Source organism: Triturus cristatus, chromosome 5_1 (genome assembly GCF_964204655.1).
Source record: "Triturus cristatus chromosome 5_1, aTriCri1.1, whole genome shotgun sequence".
In the NCBI taxonomy this organism is placed as follows: domain Eukaryota; kingdom Metazoa; phylum Chordata; class Amphibia; order Caudata; family Salamandridae; genus Triturus; species Triturus cristatus.
Window position 1 is genome coordinate 784,472,249 of NC_140587.1, and position 15,643 is coordinate 784,487,891.

Genomic DNA, 15,643 nt, shown 5'->3' on the forward strand with positions numbered 1-15,643 from the left:
TTCAGTTTCTTTATGGAATTTATGAGGCACCACAAACTTGGGAAGCATCCAGGAGATTGAATGATGACCTGAAGGGTTTTAGTTTAATTGAGTAGCAGTATGGCTGAATTTGACAAACATTCAGTGCTTGCTATTTTAAGCTATATGTGTAGCAATTCTCCACAAGCCAGTTCCATAGACTGTTCCTCAAGTGAGGAAACTCATTTTTTTTATAACACATTTTATTGATTTGAGTAGAAAAAAAAAACAGCAGTAGCAACGCCAATACTCGCCTTTGTGAGAGGTTCTATCTTTCTTTTCTCAATTTTACAGAAGTTGTGTGGCTAGTAAGGGCAGATAGTGTTAATAAAATTGTTTTGAAGTTTTTGCTGATTAACTGATTTATGTTGGATGTTTTGTCTGCCTCTGTAAACCTATTGGCGTTGCAAATGTTTTTGTTTATATTAGCCAGCTGAAGTATTAATGCCCTGCACTACCACAATGGAATTGCAAGACATTACTGCAGATTACATAAGCTCCCTTTCGCATTTGTGTTCAGTGAGATATAGTACATGCTTTTGTAAAGCCATTTTAGCACAGCACACAGAGCCTTGGTTCTTTCAGTAGGAGAGGGGAGGGGGTCTTATTTTGCATCCATTCAGGTTCAGGACAGCAGTTGTATGTATAAGGTATTGATATATAAACCTAATTGAAAGGTAGCGGAGCTCTGTACATTGTCATGGCAGAGCCTTCACAACATATGATAGAAGTGATAGCTGCTTTGTGGAGTATTGCTAATGCGATTTGACAAAACGTGTGAATCAATGTCTGTAAATCAATCACCTCTTGCAGCATTGTCTGATCACGTGATGGAGCGCAAAGAAGATGGAGTAGACTGCTCGCATAAGTGCTTTGCTTGCTCCTGAACGTTAACTTTAGGAACACGCAGGGTAGCCGCAAGACTGTGTACTAACGGTTTCTTTCATAATATACACAGCTGTAAAGTTTTGGGTTTGCATTTATGGTTGTGATAATTATTGTTAACGCATTGTTCCTTTGTGTGATGATTGGCGGTCTCACCTGTGCTTGTAGCTCTCCATTTGAAGCAGTTGTAACAAGGGGCCGGGAAGCTAAAGTGGAAATCAGTGGGGAGGAGATGGAAAGACCGGCTAACTACTGAGGGGGCAAGCAGCGATGAGGGAGGGGTGGGTGGCAAAACAGACCCCCTCAGAAAACAGAAAATGTGACGAGATAAGAAAAAGAATTGCAGGGCTGTTTACTGAAAGCCGCTAGGAGCATCAACACTACAAATAAACACAAGCATTGACAAAGCCAATAGGTTTCGCCTATGTAACTTCTTTTTGTTTTGTTATTCTTTATTGCAGTCTATGCTGCTATCTAACAGGAATGTGAAGTTAAGTATAATGGTGAATCTTTTTTGATTAAAGCTTTTTTATTAAAGCTTTTGTGTTTATGGTTAGGCACACAGTAATAATGTATTTCATCTGCAAATGTGTCTTTTTCTGATCACACATTTTACTGAACATAAACGATTTCCTAATTTGTCCTTGCAGGCACTAAGATCATGATTTGAATGGCGGAGCAGATGCAGTTGCACTAGGGCCAAAATGTCTAGGAAACCAACTGAACACAGATTATTGCTATATTTTACTACTAATCAAGCGTTCACAAATGCAATTAAACTGCAGGCAGTAGGGTAGTGGTTTTAATGGTACAGCAGGCGCAGTGGGCACAGGGGCCAAAAGGTCTAGGAAACCCACTAACACCGATTAATGCTATATTTTACTACTAAACAAGCAGTCTATGCTTGGCCATGGCAATTGTTTTTCCAGACATGTTGAGCAGACGCGCAAGTTGCTATGCAGCATGGCTTAAAGTTAAGACAAAGTGCTCTGATGCAGCCAAACTTGACCGCATTATAGCGCTTTACCTTCTTTTCAGCATCCTACATAAAAGGTCATAAGCATTACGCGAGAGTATGAATGGCCTGTAATGTGAAAAATAAAGGCACAATGTTAACAGTGTGCCAACTGAATACCCAGGCAACATAACACTACAGTTATGCAACGAAGCAACAGGGAGCTAGATGTGGTTGAACCAGTCAACCATTCCAATCAAAATTGGAATTGTTTTTGGTCTGTGCCAAATCAAATACTCTTTTGAAAAGACCATCATCATCTACAAACTTCCAACTGTGTCCACAACTGAAAACATTTCTAAAAACGTTTGATATGCCATAAAAAGCAGAAGAGTCGGCCAATTAAACCTTTTCGGTCCTGCAGGGTAAATTTGATAAATGAGGCAGGGCTAACAATCCGTAAAGAAAAAAAATACTTATTATAGTCAGTAAAAGGTGCAGCCTCTTGGTAATATTCCTGTTTCTAGACCGCATAGTATAAACGGACCACCAAAACATCTGTTTACGCAAATCTCTAATGACCACACAACCCAGAAAAATTCCCAATTCAGTCATTATCACACAGTCAAACATCTTCACATTACGGAACAAGTAGTGCAAAATATAACCAAACAGCAAGTTATAAACATCAAGCCAGGTCTTTAAAATTAGCATATCGTTTGTTGCACAAGTCAGTTCGTAATCTAAGCTGAAACCCTGGGGAGAGGATGTGGTATAAGGGCAAGAGCTCAATGCAGGTAGAAATTAACAGTGCACACCGTTGGAATAAACAAACAGTTTCTACAAAGTGACCATTGAATTATTCAAACTTATGTGGTAAAGTGTGCTACATAGTATCTGTGGGCTGCCCATCCCACATATGGAAAATGATATGTAAATATATCGAGCACAAAAATTGCTTGAAAAACTATGTGCAATACAAGAGAGTATTTTTAACAGTTTGGAACAATTTTAAACATGAAAGTTCTCAATTGGAGTGATGTGTACTCAAATGAACTTTCCAGACACCAATTGTTTGACAAGATATTTTCTTTGTTCTGTGATGTTCAAAATGCAATCGAAAAAACACAGCAGTGTAAGAATGGTGTTAATTTGGGACCAAACCTGTCCCTAGAAGTTAAATCCATGTGGGCATGTAAAAAAGCATATGTTTCAAATCAGCATTATCTTGAGAGCATGTCCAACAAGTAGTGGGATTTGTATTATGTATCTTGTACTTATGTGCAGGTGTAAAAAATAGTCTGTTATATATGAAAAGAATTGTTTGTGTTGTGCTTGCCGCTCTAGAAGACTTCCTGATTTTCAACCAAAAATTTTGTTCCAAAGAGAAATAGACCAGACTGTTTGTAGATCATTTTCCCATGAAAGTTCAATTTTAGTTGTGTCCCGGTTTGTGAGAGGGTTCATTAGGCGAGAATAAATGGTAGAACAGGGAGAGAGGGTACTGGGATTACGCGCACCATTATTTCTGTGCGTAACAAACACTGTTCATTTCTTGGTAACCTGAGCAGGATTCCGGTTGTGTGTAGCAGTTGCGATTTTAGATGTTCTCCTGAGCACACGTCACACTTGCAACCTTTTCACCATGTTCACCCCTGGGGCATCAGTACCCTCTCTCTCTGTTCGAATCGCGTGGCACTTGTTTCAGTTTCAGGTGGCTATTTTCTGTTTGTCAATACCACTGGTGGCAGTAACTTGTGAAACCAACGGGGATGATGGACGGAATGTTGAACATTGCAAGCACCCCCCCCCCCCCCCCCCCGTCAACTGATCTGGGCTTAATCCATCATCATTCTTTAGCTCACTCCGCCACCCCAGTTCAGATATAGCCATATGCAAATCAGTCAAGTCTTCCTTGGACCGGAAACAAGCATCCTTGGACCGGTTTCTGTCTAATCAGCCGTCATCAGCCAGGCTAGCTTGAATCCAGTGGCAAAGTGAGCAAGGGACCCACGTCTGGGCATACCCTGCCAACTTGTGGCGAACAAAGCAAAACCAAAGGGGATGGGGGACGGAGTGTTGAACATTGCAAGCACTCACCCCCAGTCAATTGATCTGGGTTTAATCCATCATCATTCATGTGATACTTCATTTTTTCAACTACGTTTTCTATTGAGAACCACTGGCTTATCTAATGATTTTATCTCGGCAGGAATTGCCTTCACCTCGCTTTGTTACTTGATTCTCCCAGCTGGGGGTGTCCTATTATTTGGTAGCCAAGAACTTTTTCTAAACAGTGGTAATCTCAGGCTATTGGTTTGTTTACTTTTCAGCGGCCCCTGAAGAAGGGACAATGGGTCCCAAAATGCATAGGGCAGCACACAATTGACCTGTGACTTCAGACGACTGTATTTCAATGTTGAACATAGATTATGTATAAAATCATGGATGATGTAATACTATTGTAATCACTGCTGTGCTTTTTTATTGCATTTTTGAACATCACAGAACAAAGAAAATATCTTGTCAAACAATTGGTGTCTGGAAGGTTCATTTGAGTACACATTACTCCAATTGAGAACTTTTTTTTAAAAATTGTTCCAACTGTTAAAAATACTCTTATAGTGCACACAGATTTCAAGCAATTTTTGGGCTTTATTTATTTACATAAGGGCAAGAGCTGCCACCTGTGAAACCAGGTCGAGTTTGTGCTATATAAACAATAAAAAAAAAATTAAAACCCAGTAAAACAGAACAATTCCATTCATTCGACTGGTAAAGCATATCTGCTGAGTTGAGGTCGCCCAACAGTACATTATGTCGCCATCCTGCAGTGATCAAGAGTAGGACCAAGGTAGCGGTGAGTCATAAATCTGCATAGGTGGTTTATGCCATGCTGCTTCGACGTATAGTAGTTATAAACACAATGTATTTACACAGAAGCTGGATTCAACACATTTTTAAAAAGAGGTAAAATCACACTGGAAAGGGCTGACTATTTTTAGCAAGCTATTTCTCTTTTTGTCACTAACACACAGTCCAAAACAATGAAAAGCATTCCCTCATGTCAATACTATACTATTGTACTGACCTGAGCAGTGCCTTCTGCTGCCCGGCTGATCCGGGCGCTGGGAGTGGAAAGGGGAAGAGGGTTTCCAGTTTAAGATTGACAGTCTGCAGCCGGGGATCCTTGAATATACACTGTGAACGCTTCCCTGATGTAAACCACGAAGACAAATATAACCTGCTTTACCAGTATCCCTTGGTCGTTCTGAATGAAGTAATGTGTTACAGTGCTTTTGCCAACCAGGGAAGAATTTAAGAGAAATGACAATACATTTAAAGACTGTGTTCACAAGAGAACGTGCTAGTTATATCAATAAGTTTTAGGTAAGTTCTCAAGGCCATATTTTGTGTCGTAATAATGTCACACTACAAAAGGCAATTGTTCCATTGCTGCCTTTACTGACTGAGGCTGAAATGTTGTAGGGCATGTTAATACCAACAACCAATTATTTGAAGATCTTTAAATAAGGAGAAAAACATACGTGCATAACTAGAACTAAATCTCTACATGCTTGCACTTAAATGCAATATGTGCCTAAAATAAATAAAACAGCTGATAATGCTGTTACTCCTTTTAGCTCAGTGTCGAGCTTCTTCAAACCTGAGCAGCAAGCTCCAGTAAATATTGTCATTTTCCTGCAGTAGTGCAAGAGTTAACCAAGACAGAAGGAGTTTCCTTTCTAAAATGGTGGCATGCTAGCGCCTCACAATAGAAGCATACTGAAGTGAAAACTATTGGCTTTGTCAGTGCTCACATTCCTAACGCTCTAGTGAGGCCGCTGTGATTTGCCATAACTATCTTTCTAGATTTGAATGTTATTCATGTGCCTTGATAATTATCAAACAGCAGCACGTTAACAGAACCAGGTTAACATGTTCGGTGTCAAAGCATAAGAAAGTGTCTATTTATAAAACAACCTTGATTAGAGGGACGTCATGATGCTTTGAAGTGAAGACGCAAGTAGTAATTGCCACTACGAGCAAGTTTGTGCAGTCATCAACTGATTAACATATGCGCTAAAGTCAAGCTGGAAGCAGACAAACTGTAGAGCACAAAAATGATTATGCAAAAGATTGGTGTGTTCGCCGTGACGGGAGCAGCTTCTGCTCACACAATGAACAATACTGCAACCCCTCCCTCCCGCCCCCAGCACACATACACAGATCCTATTCTTCAAACCAGGTTCGAGTCTCGGCGGGACAACATCCTGTGATTCTGGGCAAATCGCTTAATCTCTCCATACCTAAAAATGAATGTGTCCGTGTGTAATGCAACCGACTCCTTGCGTAAAGCGTTCAGATACCTTTGGGTTGACTTCACACTATATTAAAGTGCAAAAATGAAAAAGGGGACTGAGTTTAAACACGTGCACTCGGGTATGGAGTGTGGGTCAAAGGTAAAGGATGTGGCTTAACGGCTAAAGGGGTTCACTTTGAAGCTGGGGAACTGGGTTCGAGGCTCGGCAGGAGGCTCAACATACACAGCTCCCAGTGGATGAACAAGCGCATGAAACAAACAATGTGTTGACATAAAAAAATGTATTCTGAAAAATTACAAAAAAATCTGTATGCAATGTTACAGAAGGGATGTCACGATTTACAGGCCTGTTTACAGAAACGCTGCTAGGAGCATCAACACTACGAACAAACTAAAGGTAACCAACCAAAAAAAACGAGAAGGAGGGACAAAAACACAGGATACCCACACAGAAGCAAGCTTTTGGACAGGACACACGAAGAAATGAAGCAAAAGCAACGGGAGGGCTGTAAACCCACAGAGTGGATACAGCATGTCTCGAAGAGACATCGCTTGCGCTGCATAGGCGAGACCTAAAAAACGTAAACATATCATGATCCATAAATGTTACATTCGGACAATAGCAACAAAATCCCATTACACTCTAGAGTCTCCCCTCCCACACCTTATTTAATACATTTCTTTTTCCTCAAACATGCGAATTTCAGCATCTAGATTTCATACATGTTGTGATCAGGGATCCAGTACGATTCCTCAACAATGAGCCCATTCAGTCCAAATTTTGGGGCGTTTTTGGAAATGGAACCTCTATTTCTACCAACCAAATGGCTGGTTAAACACATTAAACAAGGTGATTTGGTAGCACTTAACACAAATCCTCAAATCAAATAGATAAAGGTCTGCAGTCTACATATAACTCACCTACTCGTAGGAGGGGCATCGTCATCTCCCATTTCACCTTCCTCTATTTCCAGTCCATCTTCTCTATACTCCGGATGCTAGAAAGTCATAACATTTTCAATTATGAAATACTGCATTTACAACACTTTTGTAAAGATCTGCAGTGAATATGACAACCATGTTTTTCACCAGAGTGTTGAAACCTGGGATGTGGGTGGCAGTTAAGAGCCCTGAATGATCAATAAAACATAGATTTGCCACTCATGGAAGTCATGGTCTTGCCCATCATACATATGCATTACTATCCACTTTTCAATATAGTTTGTATTCATTTCAACTTTAAGTCTTGATAGGATCATATGTGATCACTTATGACATCAGATCACAACCTGAACTAGGCAAAACAGTTTTATGATTAGCACAACTCTGTCACTAGCAGCATAGGACTTCCATAACAACTTCTCCAAGCTCCATCTCAGACAGCCAGTCTCGTTAGCTTTCCTGTGGTATGTGAAGGGCCCAAAGCAATCGGGCACCTTAAAAAGGGGTGTCCTGTTGGCATTCAATCAACATGGAATGTGCTCAAAGTACTGATAGTAAAATACTCAAGACATGTTTTGTAGCATGTGCAAAAATGTAGTAGTCCATAATCTTCCAGCTACACACAATTTGGAATAGTATCTAAATGGAAGAAAAGTTACCTACCAGTGAATGCATGAGATATAGGAATATTAGTAGCACACGTCAACACTGGTCTGCCTTGCTTGGTCATGCCCTGTAGTGACCCACCCCAGCCCATTAAGTTAGAATATGCAGTCCCGGACAATCCGGAATGTATTAACACTTAAAATCATCCCCAGGGACTATTTCCAAGAATAACTCAATCTCCGCTACTGGCGGAATCACGAGGGGAATAGAAATCAAAAGAGTGGTTGGCCAGGGTTGTGTGTTAGCATTAACTGTGTTCTTCTACATCTATGGATTTCCAAAATGCAGAAATGTCTCCAGACGTTGATTGAGAAGGAATATGCTACTTACCAGTATGCATCTGTTCTTGGCATGTAGAGCTGCAGATCTACACACTTTTGCATAGATCGCCATCTGGTGTTGGGCCCGGATGTTTGCAGTTTGTTTTTCCTCTTGGAAAGTCTTTGGAAGTCACGAGGTCGGCGACTCCTCCCTTGGTTCGTATTGCGCATGGGCATCGGCTCCATCCTCAGATTGTTTTTCGCCAGCAGGGAAAGATGGAGCGTAGTAATAACAGTGAAGAAACCCATGTGTGTTGTATCTAAATAAGATAGACTGGAACAGATACAGGTAGCCGGGGAGGCGGGTGGGCGTGTGTAGATCTGCAGCTCTACATGCCAAGAACAGATGCATACTGGTAAGTAGCATATTCCGTTCGAGGCATATGAGCTGCAGATCACACACTTTTGCATAGACTATATAGCAGTTCCCAACCTTAGCGGCGACCACCGGTATCTGCTGCAGTGGTTTGAAATAGTGTTTTTAGTACAGCCTGGCCCACACTAGCTTGTTGCTTGGTTTGCACATCTACACAGTAAAGTTTAGTGAAAGTGTGCGGTGTTGACCATGTAGCTGCCTTGCAGATATCATCTAATGGGATGTTCCTTAGAAAAGCCATAGAAGCCCCTATCTTTCTTGTAGAGTGGGCTTTAGGGGGAACAGATAGCGTGCGTTTTGCTTTGTGGTAGCAAATCTGTATGCATTTCACAATCCACCTAGCTATCCCTGATTTAGAGATGGGGTTGCTTTTATGAGGTGGAGAGAAAGAGACAAACAATTGCTTTGTCTTCCTGAAAGGTTGTGTTCTCTGGATATAGTAAAGCAAGGCTCCAGTGTGTGTAGAGCCCTTTCTGCAACAATTTGAGGTTGGGAGAAAAAAAACGGTTATTCTACCGATTGGTTTAGATGAAAGGGTGAGATGACTTTGGGTAGGAATTTTGGGTTGGTACGTAGGAGAACCTTGTTTGGGTGCATTTGGAGAAAAGGTTCTTGTATAGTAAGTGCTTGTATTTCACTGACCCTTCTAAGGGAGGTGATGGCTACAAGGAAAGCTGTTTTCCATGTAAGGAATTGCAGTTCGCATTTATGCAAGGGTTCAAAAGGCGGTCCCATTAGCCTTGTGAGCACTATATTTAAGTTCCACACAGGTGAGGGTGGCACTCTGGGGGGAATTATGCGTTTTAGGCCATCCATAAAGGCTTTAATGGCAGGCACTCTGAAAAGTGATAGGTGCTGTCTGTTTTGTAAGTAAGCAGCAATTGCTGCAAGGTGTAGCCGAATGGATGTATATACTAGGTTACATCTATGTAGGTGTAGTAAGTAGCATATGATGTACTGTATGGATGCGTCTAGAGGGTTGATTGTGTTGTTATGGCAATAAACAACAAATCTTTTCCACTTTGCCACGTAGCAGGCTCAAGTAGTAGGGCGCCTAGCTTCTCTGATGACGTTCATACAGTCAGGGGGAAGGTTAAGGTATCCGAACTCTAGGATTTCAGGAGCCAGATCGCAAGGTTGAGCTGAGCTGGGTCCGGGTGTCTGATCTCTCCATGGTTCTGGGTTAGGAGGCATGGTGAGAGGTGTAATTTTTGGTGTGGCACTACTGAGAGTTCCAGCAACGTGGTGGCCCATGTTGGAGCTACTAGAATGAGTGTGAGGGAGTGCTGTTGAAGCTTTCGCACCACTAATGGAATTAGTGGGAGAGGTGGAAAAGCGTATGCAAATTTGCCTGACCAGTTCATCCATATCGCATTGCCTTTGGACAATGGGTGTGGGTATCTGGCGGCGAAGCTTGGGCATTTTTTGTTTTCGTGGGTGGCGAATAGGTCTATTTGTGGATGCCCCCACATTTGAAAGAACGGGTGAAGAACTTGCGGGTGAAGTTCCCACTCATGGATCTGCTGCGTCTGTCTGCTGAGCAGATCTGCCATGGTGTTCTGGACTCCTGGGACATGTTGGGCTAGGAGAAAGATTTTGTGTGGAATTGCCCATCTCCATATGCTCTGTGCTAGTTGAGAGAGCTGTGGAGAGTGTGTGCCGCCTTGTTTTTGGATGTAGTACATGGCGGTCATGTTGTCCGTGCGGATAAGGACTGCCTTGCCTAAAATCTGTGTGTGAAAGGATTTTAGGGCTAGAAAGATTGCCAGTAGCTCCAGATGATTGATGTGGAGTAACTTTTGTTGCGGCGTCCATGTGCCCTGCACTGTGAGGTGTAGTAGATGAGCTCCCCAGCCGGAGAGCTATGCGTCTGTTGTCAGGATTATTTGTGGAACCGGGTCCAGGAATGGTCCACCTCTGGAAAGATTTGTGGTGTCCCACCATTGCAGAGAGCGATGGGTGCGACCGTCTACCAACACCAGATCTGTCAGTTGCCCCTGGGCCTGGTTCCATTGGCGCGCTAAGCACTCTTGGAGTGGACGCATCTGGAGTCTTGCATGAGGTAATATAAAAATGCAAGAGGCCATCATCCCTATCAGTTGCATAAACACTCTTGCTGGGAGGGAGTGTTGAAGTATGAATTTTTGACGCAAAGCTTGAATGCTTGCGATCCTTGCCGGATTGGGGTAGGCAATGGCTTTTGAGGTGTCTATGGTGCCACCGAGGTATTGCTTTATGTGGGATGGTGTTAGCTGAGACTTTTGGTGGTACACCGTGAAGCCTAGTTGGTGCAGTAGCAGAATTGTAGTGGCGGTGTGGTGTACACATTGGTTGTAGGACGCGGATTTTATCAACCAGTCGTCCAGATACGGGAAGAAGTGAATGTGCTGTCTTCTGAGGTGTGCCGCCACTACCGCTAGGCACTTGGTAAATACCCGTGGTGCTGTTGTGACCCCGAATGGGAGCACCTTGAACTGGTAGTGTTGCCCGTCCACTACAAATCTGAGGTACTTTCTGTGGGCATGGTGTACCGGAATATGAAAGTACGCGTCTTTCAAGTCCAGTGTGGTGAGAAAGTCGTCCTGGGAGAGGAGCGGAAGTACCTGCTGAAGTGTTACCATGTGAAAATGGTCCGAATGTATGTATGTGTTTAGAGGTCGGAGATCTAAGATAGGTCGTAGAGTCTCGTCTCTTTTGGGTATTAGAAAATATAGGGAGTAGACTCCTACATTTTGCTGATTGTGGGGGACCTGTTCTATTGCGTGTTTTTGTAGGAGGGAGATCACCTCCTGCTTTAGTAACGCAGAATGTTCTTGTGACATTGGGTCTGGGTGGAATGTTGGGGGGGGGGGGGTAGATGTGAGTTCTAGGCAGTACCCTGAACGAATAATTTGGATCACCCACTTGTCTGATGTGATTGACTCCCAGACGTGAAGGAAATTTTGTAGTCTGCCCCCGACCGGAGTGGGATGGTCTGGGGGGAGCAGGGGAAAGTCATTGGGTAGGCGGTGTGGCAGAGTGGGCAGTACTTGTTTTGCCTCTGCCTTTATTGTTATTTCCTCTATATCCGCCTCTTTGATAACCTTTTGTGAAGGTGGACTGAGGAGGGGATTTGTAAGACGTGGACACGGTATCTGAGGAGTAGCCTCTGCCTGTGCCACGAAAGGAAGAGCGGCGAAAGGAGCGTCTAGGAGGGTGTGACTGTAGGGCTCCCATAGATTTCGCCGTATCTGTATCTTTTTTCATCCTCGAGGGCCTCATCTATGTTTGGGCCGAATAAATGTTCCTGATCGAACGGGTGGTTTAATATAGAGGCTTGTACCTCTGGTTTAAAGCCGGACACTCTCAGCCAAGCGTGCCGACGGAGTAGGACACTGGTGTTAATGGCCCTGGAAGCTGTGTCTGCTGCGTCTAAGGCACAGCGTATAGAGGTATTGGTTATGGTCTTACCCTCTTGGATTAGTTCATTGGCCCTGTTTTTATATTTTTCTGGGAGATGGTGCATGATGGTTTCTAGCTCATCATAATGCGCCCTGTCGTATCTGGCCAATAGCGCTTGAGTGTTGGCGATACGCCATATGTTAGCTGCCTGTGACGCAGTGCGTTTTCCTGATGCGTCCAGGAGCTTTGATTCCTTGTCAGGTGGTGGTGCTTTGCCTGACGCCTGGGAATTTGATCTCTTTCTTGCGGTGGATACCACTAGGGAATCCAGTGGTGCTGGCCCTTTGATGTAGGCAGGGTCTGTAGGGGCAGCTTTGTACTTTTTTTCTATACGTGGGTTTAGGACCCTAGCCCTGACTGGGTCTTTAAAAACCTCTGGCGCATGTTTTATTACCCCTTTGAGCATAGGTAGTATAGCAGTAGACCTATGCGCTGTATCAAAGGTGTCTAGGAGGAAATCTTCCTCTACTGGGTCAGTGTGTATCTCTACCCCGTGATAATGTGCCGCCCTCTGAAGTAGGTGGTGAAAACCTAGTGAGTCTTCTGGTGGTGATGGCCTGGATGGATATAGGTCATCTTGTGGGACATCTGGAATGTCTGGATTATTATAATCATCCCAGGGTTCTGGGGATCCTGTAGGGGTGGGGTCTTGTGGCACATCTGCTGGGTCGTAGTATGGGTCCCCCTGATCATCATGGTCTGGAGACGGGGTCGGAGAGCGATGAGGCAGGGGTGGAGAAGGTGGAGGGGGCGGGGGTGGAGGAGGCGGGGAAGGCACTCTGAAAGGGGAGGTAGCACAGTCCTTCCTCTTTGGAGGTGGAGGTGGAGCTTGTCTGTCCAAATGTCTCTTTTTAGAAGACAGTGCCAAATGTCCAGTTTTTGGATCCTTGGTAAGTGTCTTTTGTAAAGGATCCGGTGTAAAAAGTTCTTGCGACACTGGTTGTTCGGTCGGCGCCGACGTTTTCGGGGCCGACGGCTTCTTTGGCTTGTCTGTGCCGTGCTTTTTAGGAACCTTGGCCTCGGCGCGGGAGTGTCGGTGCCGAGGGCCTTATGATGTTTGGTCGGCACCGAGAGGCTAGGTTTCGACACCGAGGGCTTTGGTGTGGAGCTCGGTGTCGAGGTAGAGGCCGATCTTTTCTTCGGTGCCGAAGGGTGTTTTTCGCCACCGCTGGCAGGCTGGCTCGAGCCCGAGCCGCCGGAAGGCTTACTTGGCTTCGTCACCGGGCCCGAAGGTGGGGTGTTCGAAGCAGTGTCTTTGGTCTTGCCTAGGCCCGAAGGTGAAGGCGTGACCGAAGCCTTTTTGGGTGTCGGCGCGGGTGTGGGAGGGGGTATTTTACTCAAAACACTCTGCGCCGGGGTGATGTCCTCCACATCCGAGTCGTCGGCTTCGGAAGCACTGACGAGGTCCTCTTCGGGGTGTGCTGGTGTCCCGGAGCTTCGACGTCGTCCCCGAAGATGTTGACTGGAACGGAGGTCGAGGAGTGCGCCATTTTTCGTCTGGCCCTTCGATCTCAAATAGTCTTTTTAGATCTAAAAGACTTGCAGGCAGGACAGTCTCGAGCCTAATGTTCAGGGGAGAGGCAGAGGTTGCACACCTCATGAAGATCGGTGTGGGGGAATTTGGACCCACATCGAGGGCACTTCTTGAATGGAGTTCTTTCCATCAGCCGGGACCGGAGCCTGGAGAGGCCCGAAGGCCGCCGTCGATGACTGGAATCGAAAGTGCGTCTAAGAAGAAGGTGATTGAGGAGATTAGTATCTAAACAATACCGCGGAGAGTGAGGATTTGCTTCGATCGTCGAACTGGAATGTTCGGAGCCGGAGCGCGAAGTATTACATCCGAGCCCGATGGCGGAAAAAAACAATCTGAGGATGGAGCCGAAGCCCATGCGCAATACGAACCAAGGGAGGAGTCACCGACCTCGTGACTTCCAAAGACTTTCCAAGAGGAAAAACAAACTGCAAACAACCGGGCCCAACACCAGATGGCGATCTATGCAAAAGTGTGTAATCTGCAGCTCATATGCCTCGAACATTTGGTTTATTTTGCAGCAAAAACAGTCTAGAGATAAATGCTCAAAAAACCAAATGAATGGTATTTAATTCCAAGAGGGTGACAATGTCCTGAAAAGAGTAAAGGACTTTGATTACTTAGGCATTAGGTGGTCTGAATGATAGATGGGGTGAGCAAATTGTAAAGATAAAGCGATTGCTATAAAACAGGGTGTGTGCCATAGTACAATTCTTCAGGGAGTTTATGAGATATCCAATTTCCCCCACACTGGAGATTTATAGAGCCCAGGTTGTTAACATGGCAATCTATGGAGCGGAATTGTGGAGCAACAGTGGAGTTGAAGACCTTCTTTTTTCTCTCAAATTTTTATTGGCATTTGTAAGTAACAGCATAACATCTGAATATGTGGGCAACGTTTGCTTCAATTACCACTAACAGACAACTTTGTTCCCTACACAGTCCTTTCCAATATAACGCATACAGAACATCCTATTAAACTAACTTCACCCCCATTCTCCCTTCCCCCATAAGCCAGTGTCAGATTACATGCACAATTCAAAATGTTATCTATTTGCTTAATACCAAACATGACCTAGGCAGTTTTTCATCCTTTTTCCCTTCTTTGGGAGGTCTCCCCTCCTGGGACCTCCTGGGATGCAGGTGCTTGGCCTCCCTGTAGGTCCGCCAACATAGAGGCCCATACCAGCAGGTCCTCCTCAACCTCATCATCCTTCTGCAAAAATGTAATTCGTACCGATTCTGCAGTCGCCCATTCGCTCACATCTCTAATCCAGTCCGCAGACCGCGGGGGCTGGGGATGCATCCATGCTATACCCACCTGCCTCCTAGCCAGGACAAGTCCCAGGTTTTAAAACCGCCTGCTTAGTTTCTTGTGCTTTGGGGCATGCAATACTCCCTGTAGTGCCTGCCTAATATCTCTGAGAATACTCCTGCCCGTGACCTCTCGCAGACTTTTAAGTATTTCCTCCCAAAAGGGAAGCCGTAGCGAACATGACCAGACCATATGAAGGAAGTCCGCCCCTTGTCTGTTGCATCTGGGACATTCATCCCTACGGGAAGGGTAGATTATATGCAACGTGCATGGGGTGAGGTATACTTGATGTACTTGAATGTATTGAAGGAGCTTAAACCATGCCTTTACACTAACCCTCTGTACCCTCTCATGTACCTTTCTCCAGTCACTCTCCGTCAGGGGTTCATCCATTAGCATATCCCACTTTTGCGGGATTCCAAGGGTCTCTTTCGGTAAATCATCTCTCAGTGCTCTGGGAAATTAGTCGCCTACCCTGCGCCATATACCACCTGACTTTCAGAGTTTTAGTGGTAGAGGGCGGAACCCCAGCCACAGCTCACATGCAACACTGGAGATTTTCCCATATTGCAGGAATTGGCTTGGTCCTAGATCAAAGGTATCCTGTGCCTCCTCCCGTTGAAGATCCTCTTATCCGCAGGAAACACTTTATAAGTTTGCTGTTAAGGCTGCCACAGAGCACCCCCCTTTTACAACTGCATTTAGAGCTAGCCCTGCAACTGAAAAGCGGGTTGGCCAGACTGAAACCAATTTAATATTGGGTCAGAATTTGGTATACTAAAGAACTAGACCATTTTGGAGCAGGACTGCACAATGTTATTAGTAGACCACAAGCATTTAAGATCCTGTGGTTAAGGTATATCAAAGAGT

At 44.5% G+C, this 15,643-nt stretch overlaps 1 protein-coding gene across 2 annotated transcripts in view; it reads right to left on the reverse strand.

The window, feature by feature from the left end:
- The window catches only part of THOC1 (THO complex subunit 1), a 387,395-nt gene that overhangs the window by 282,075 nt on the left and 89,677 nt on the right, over positions 1-15,643 (reverse strand). For both annotated transcript variants that reach the window (XM_085605802.1, XM_085605801.1), the window contains exon 9: positions 7,104-7,180. In XM_085605802.1, the coding sequence (XP_085461928.1) occupies positions 7,104-7,180 (77 nt within the window). The remainder of the gene's footprint in view (positions 1-7,103; positions 7,181-15,643) is intronic.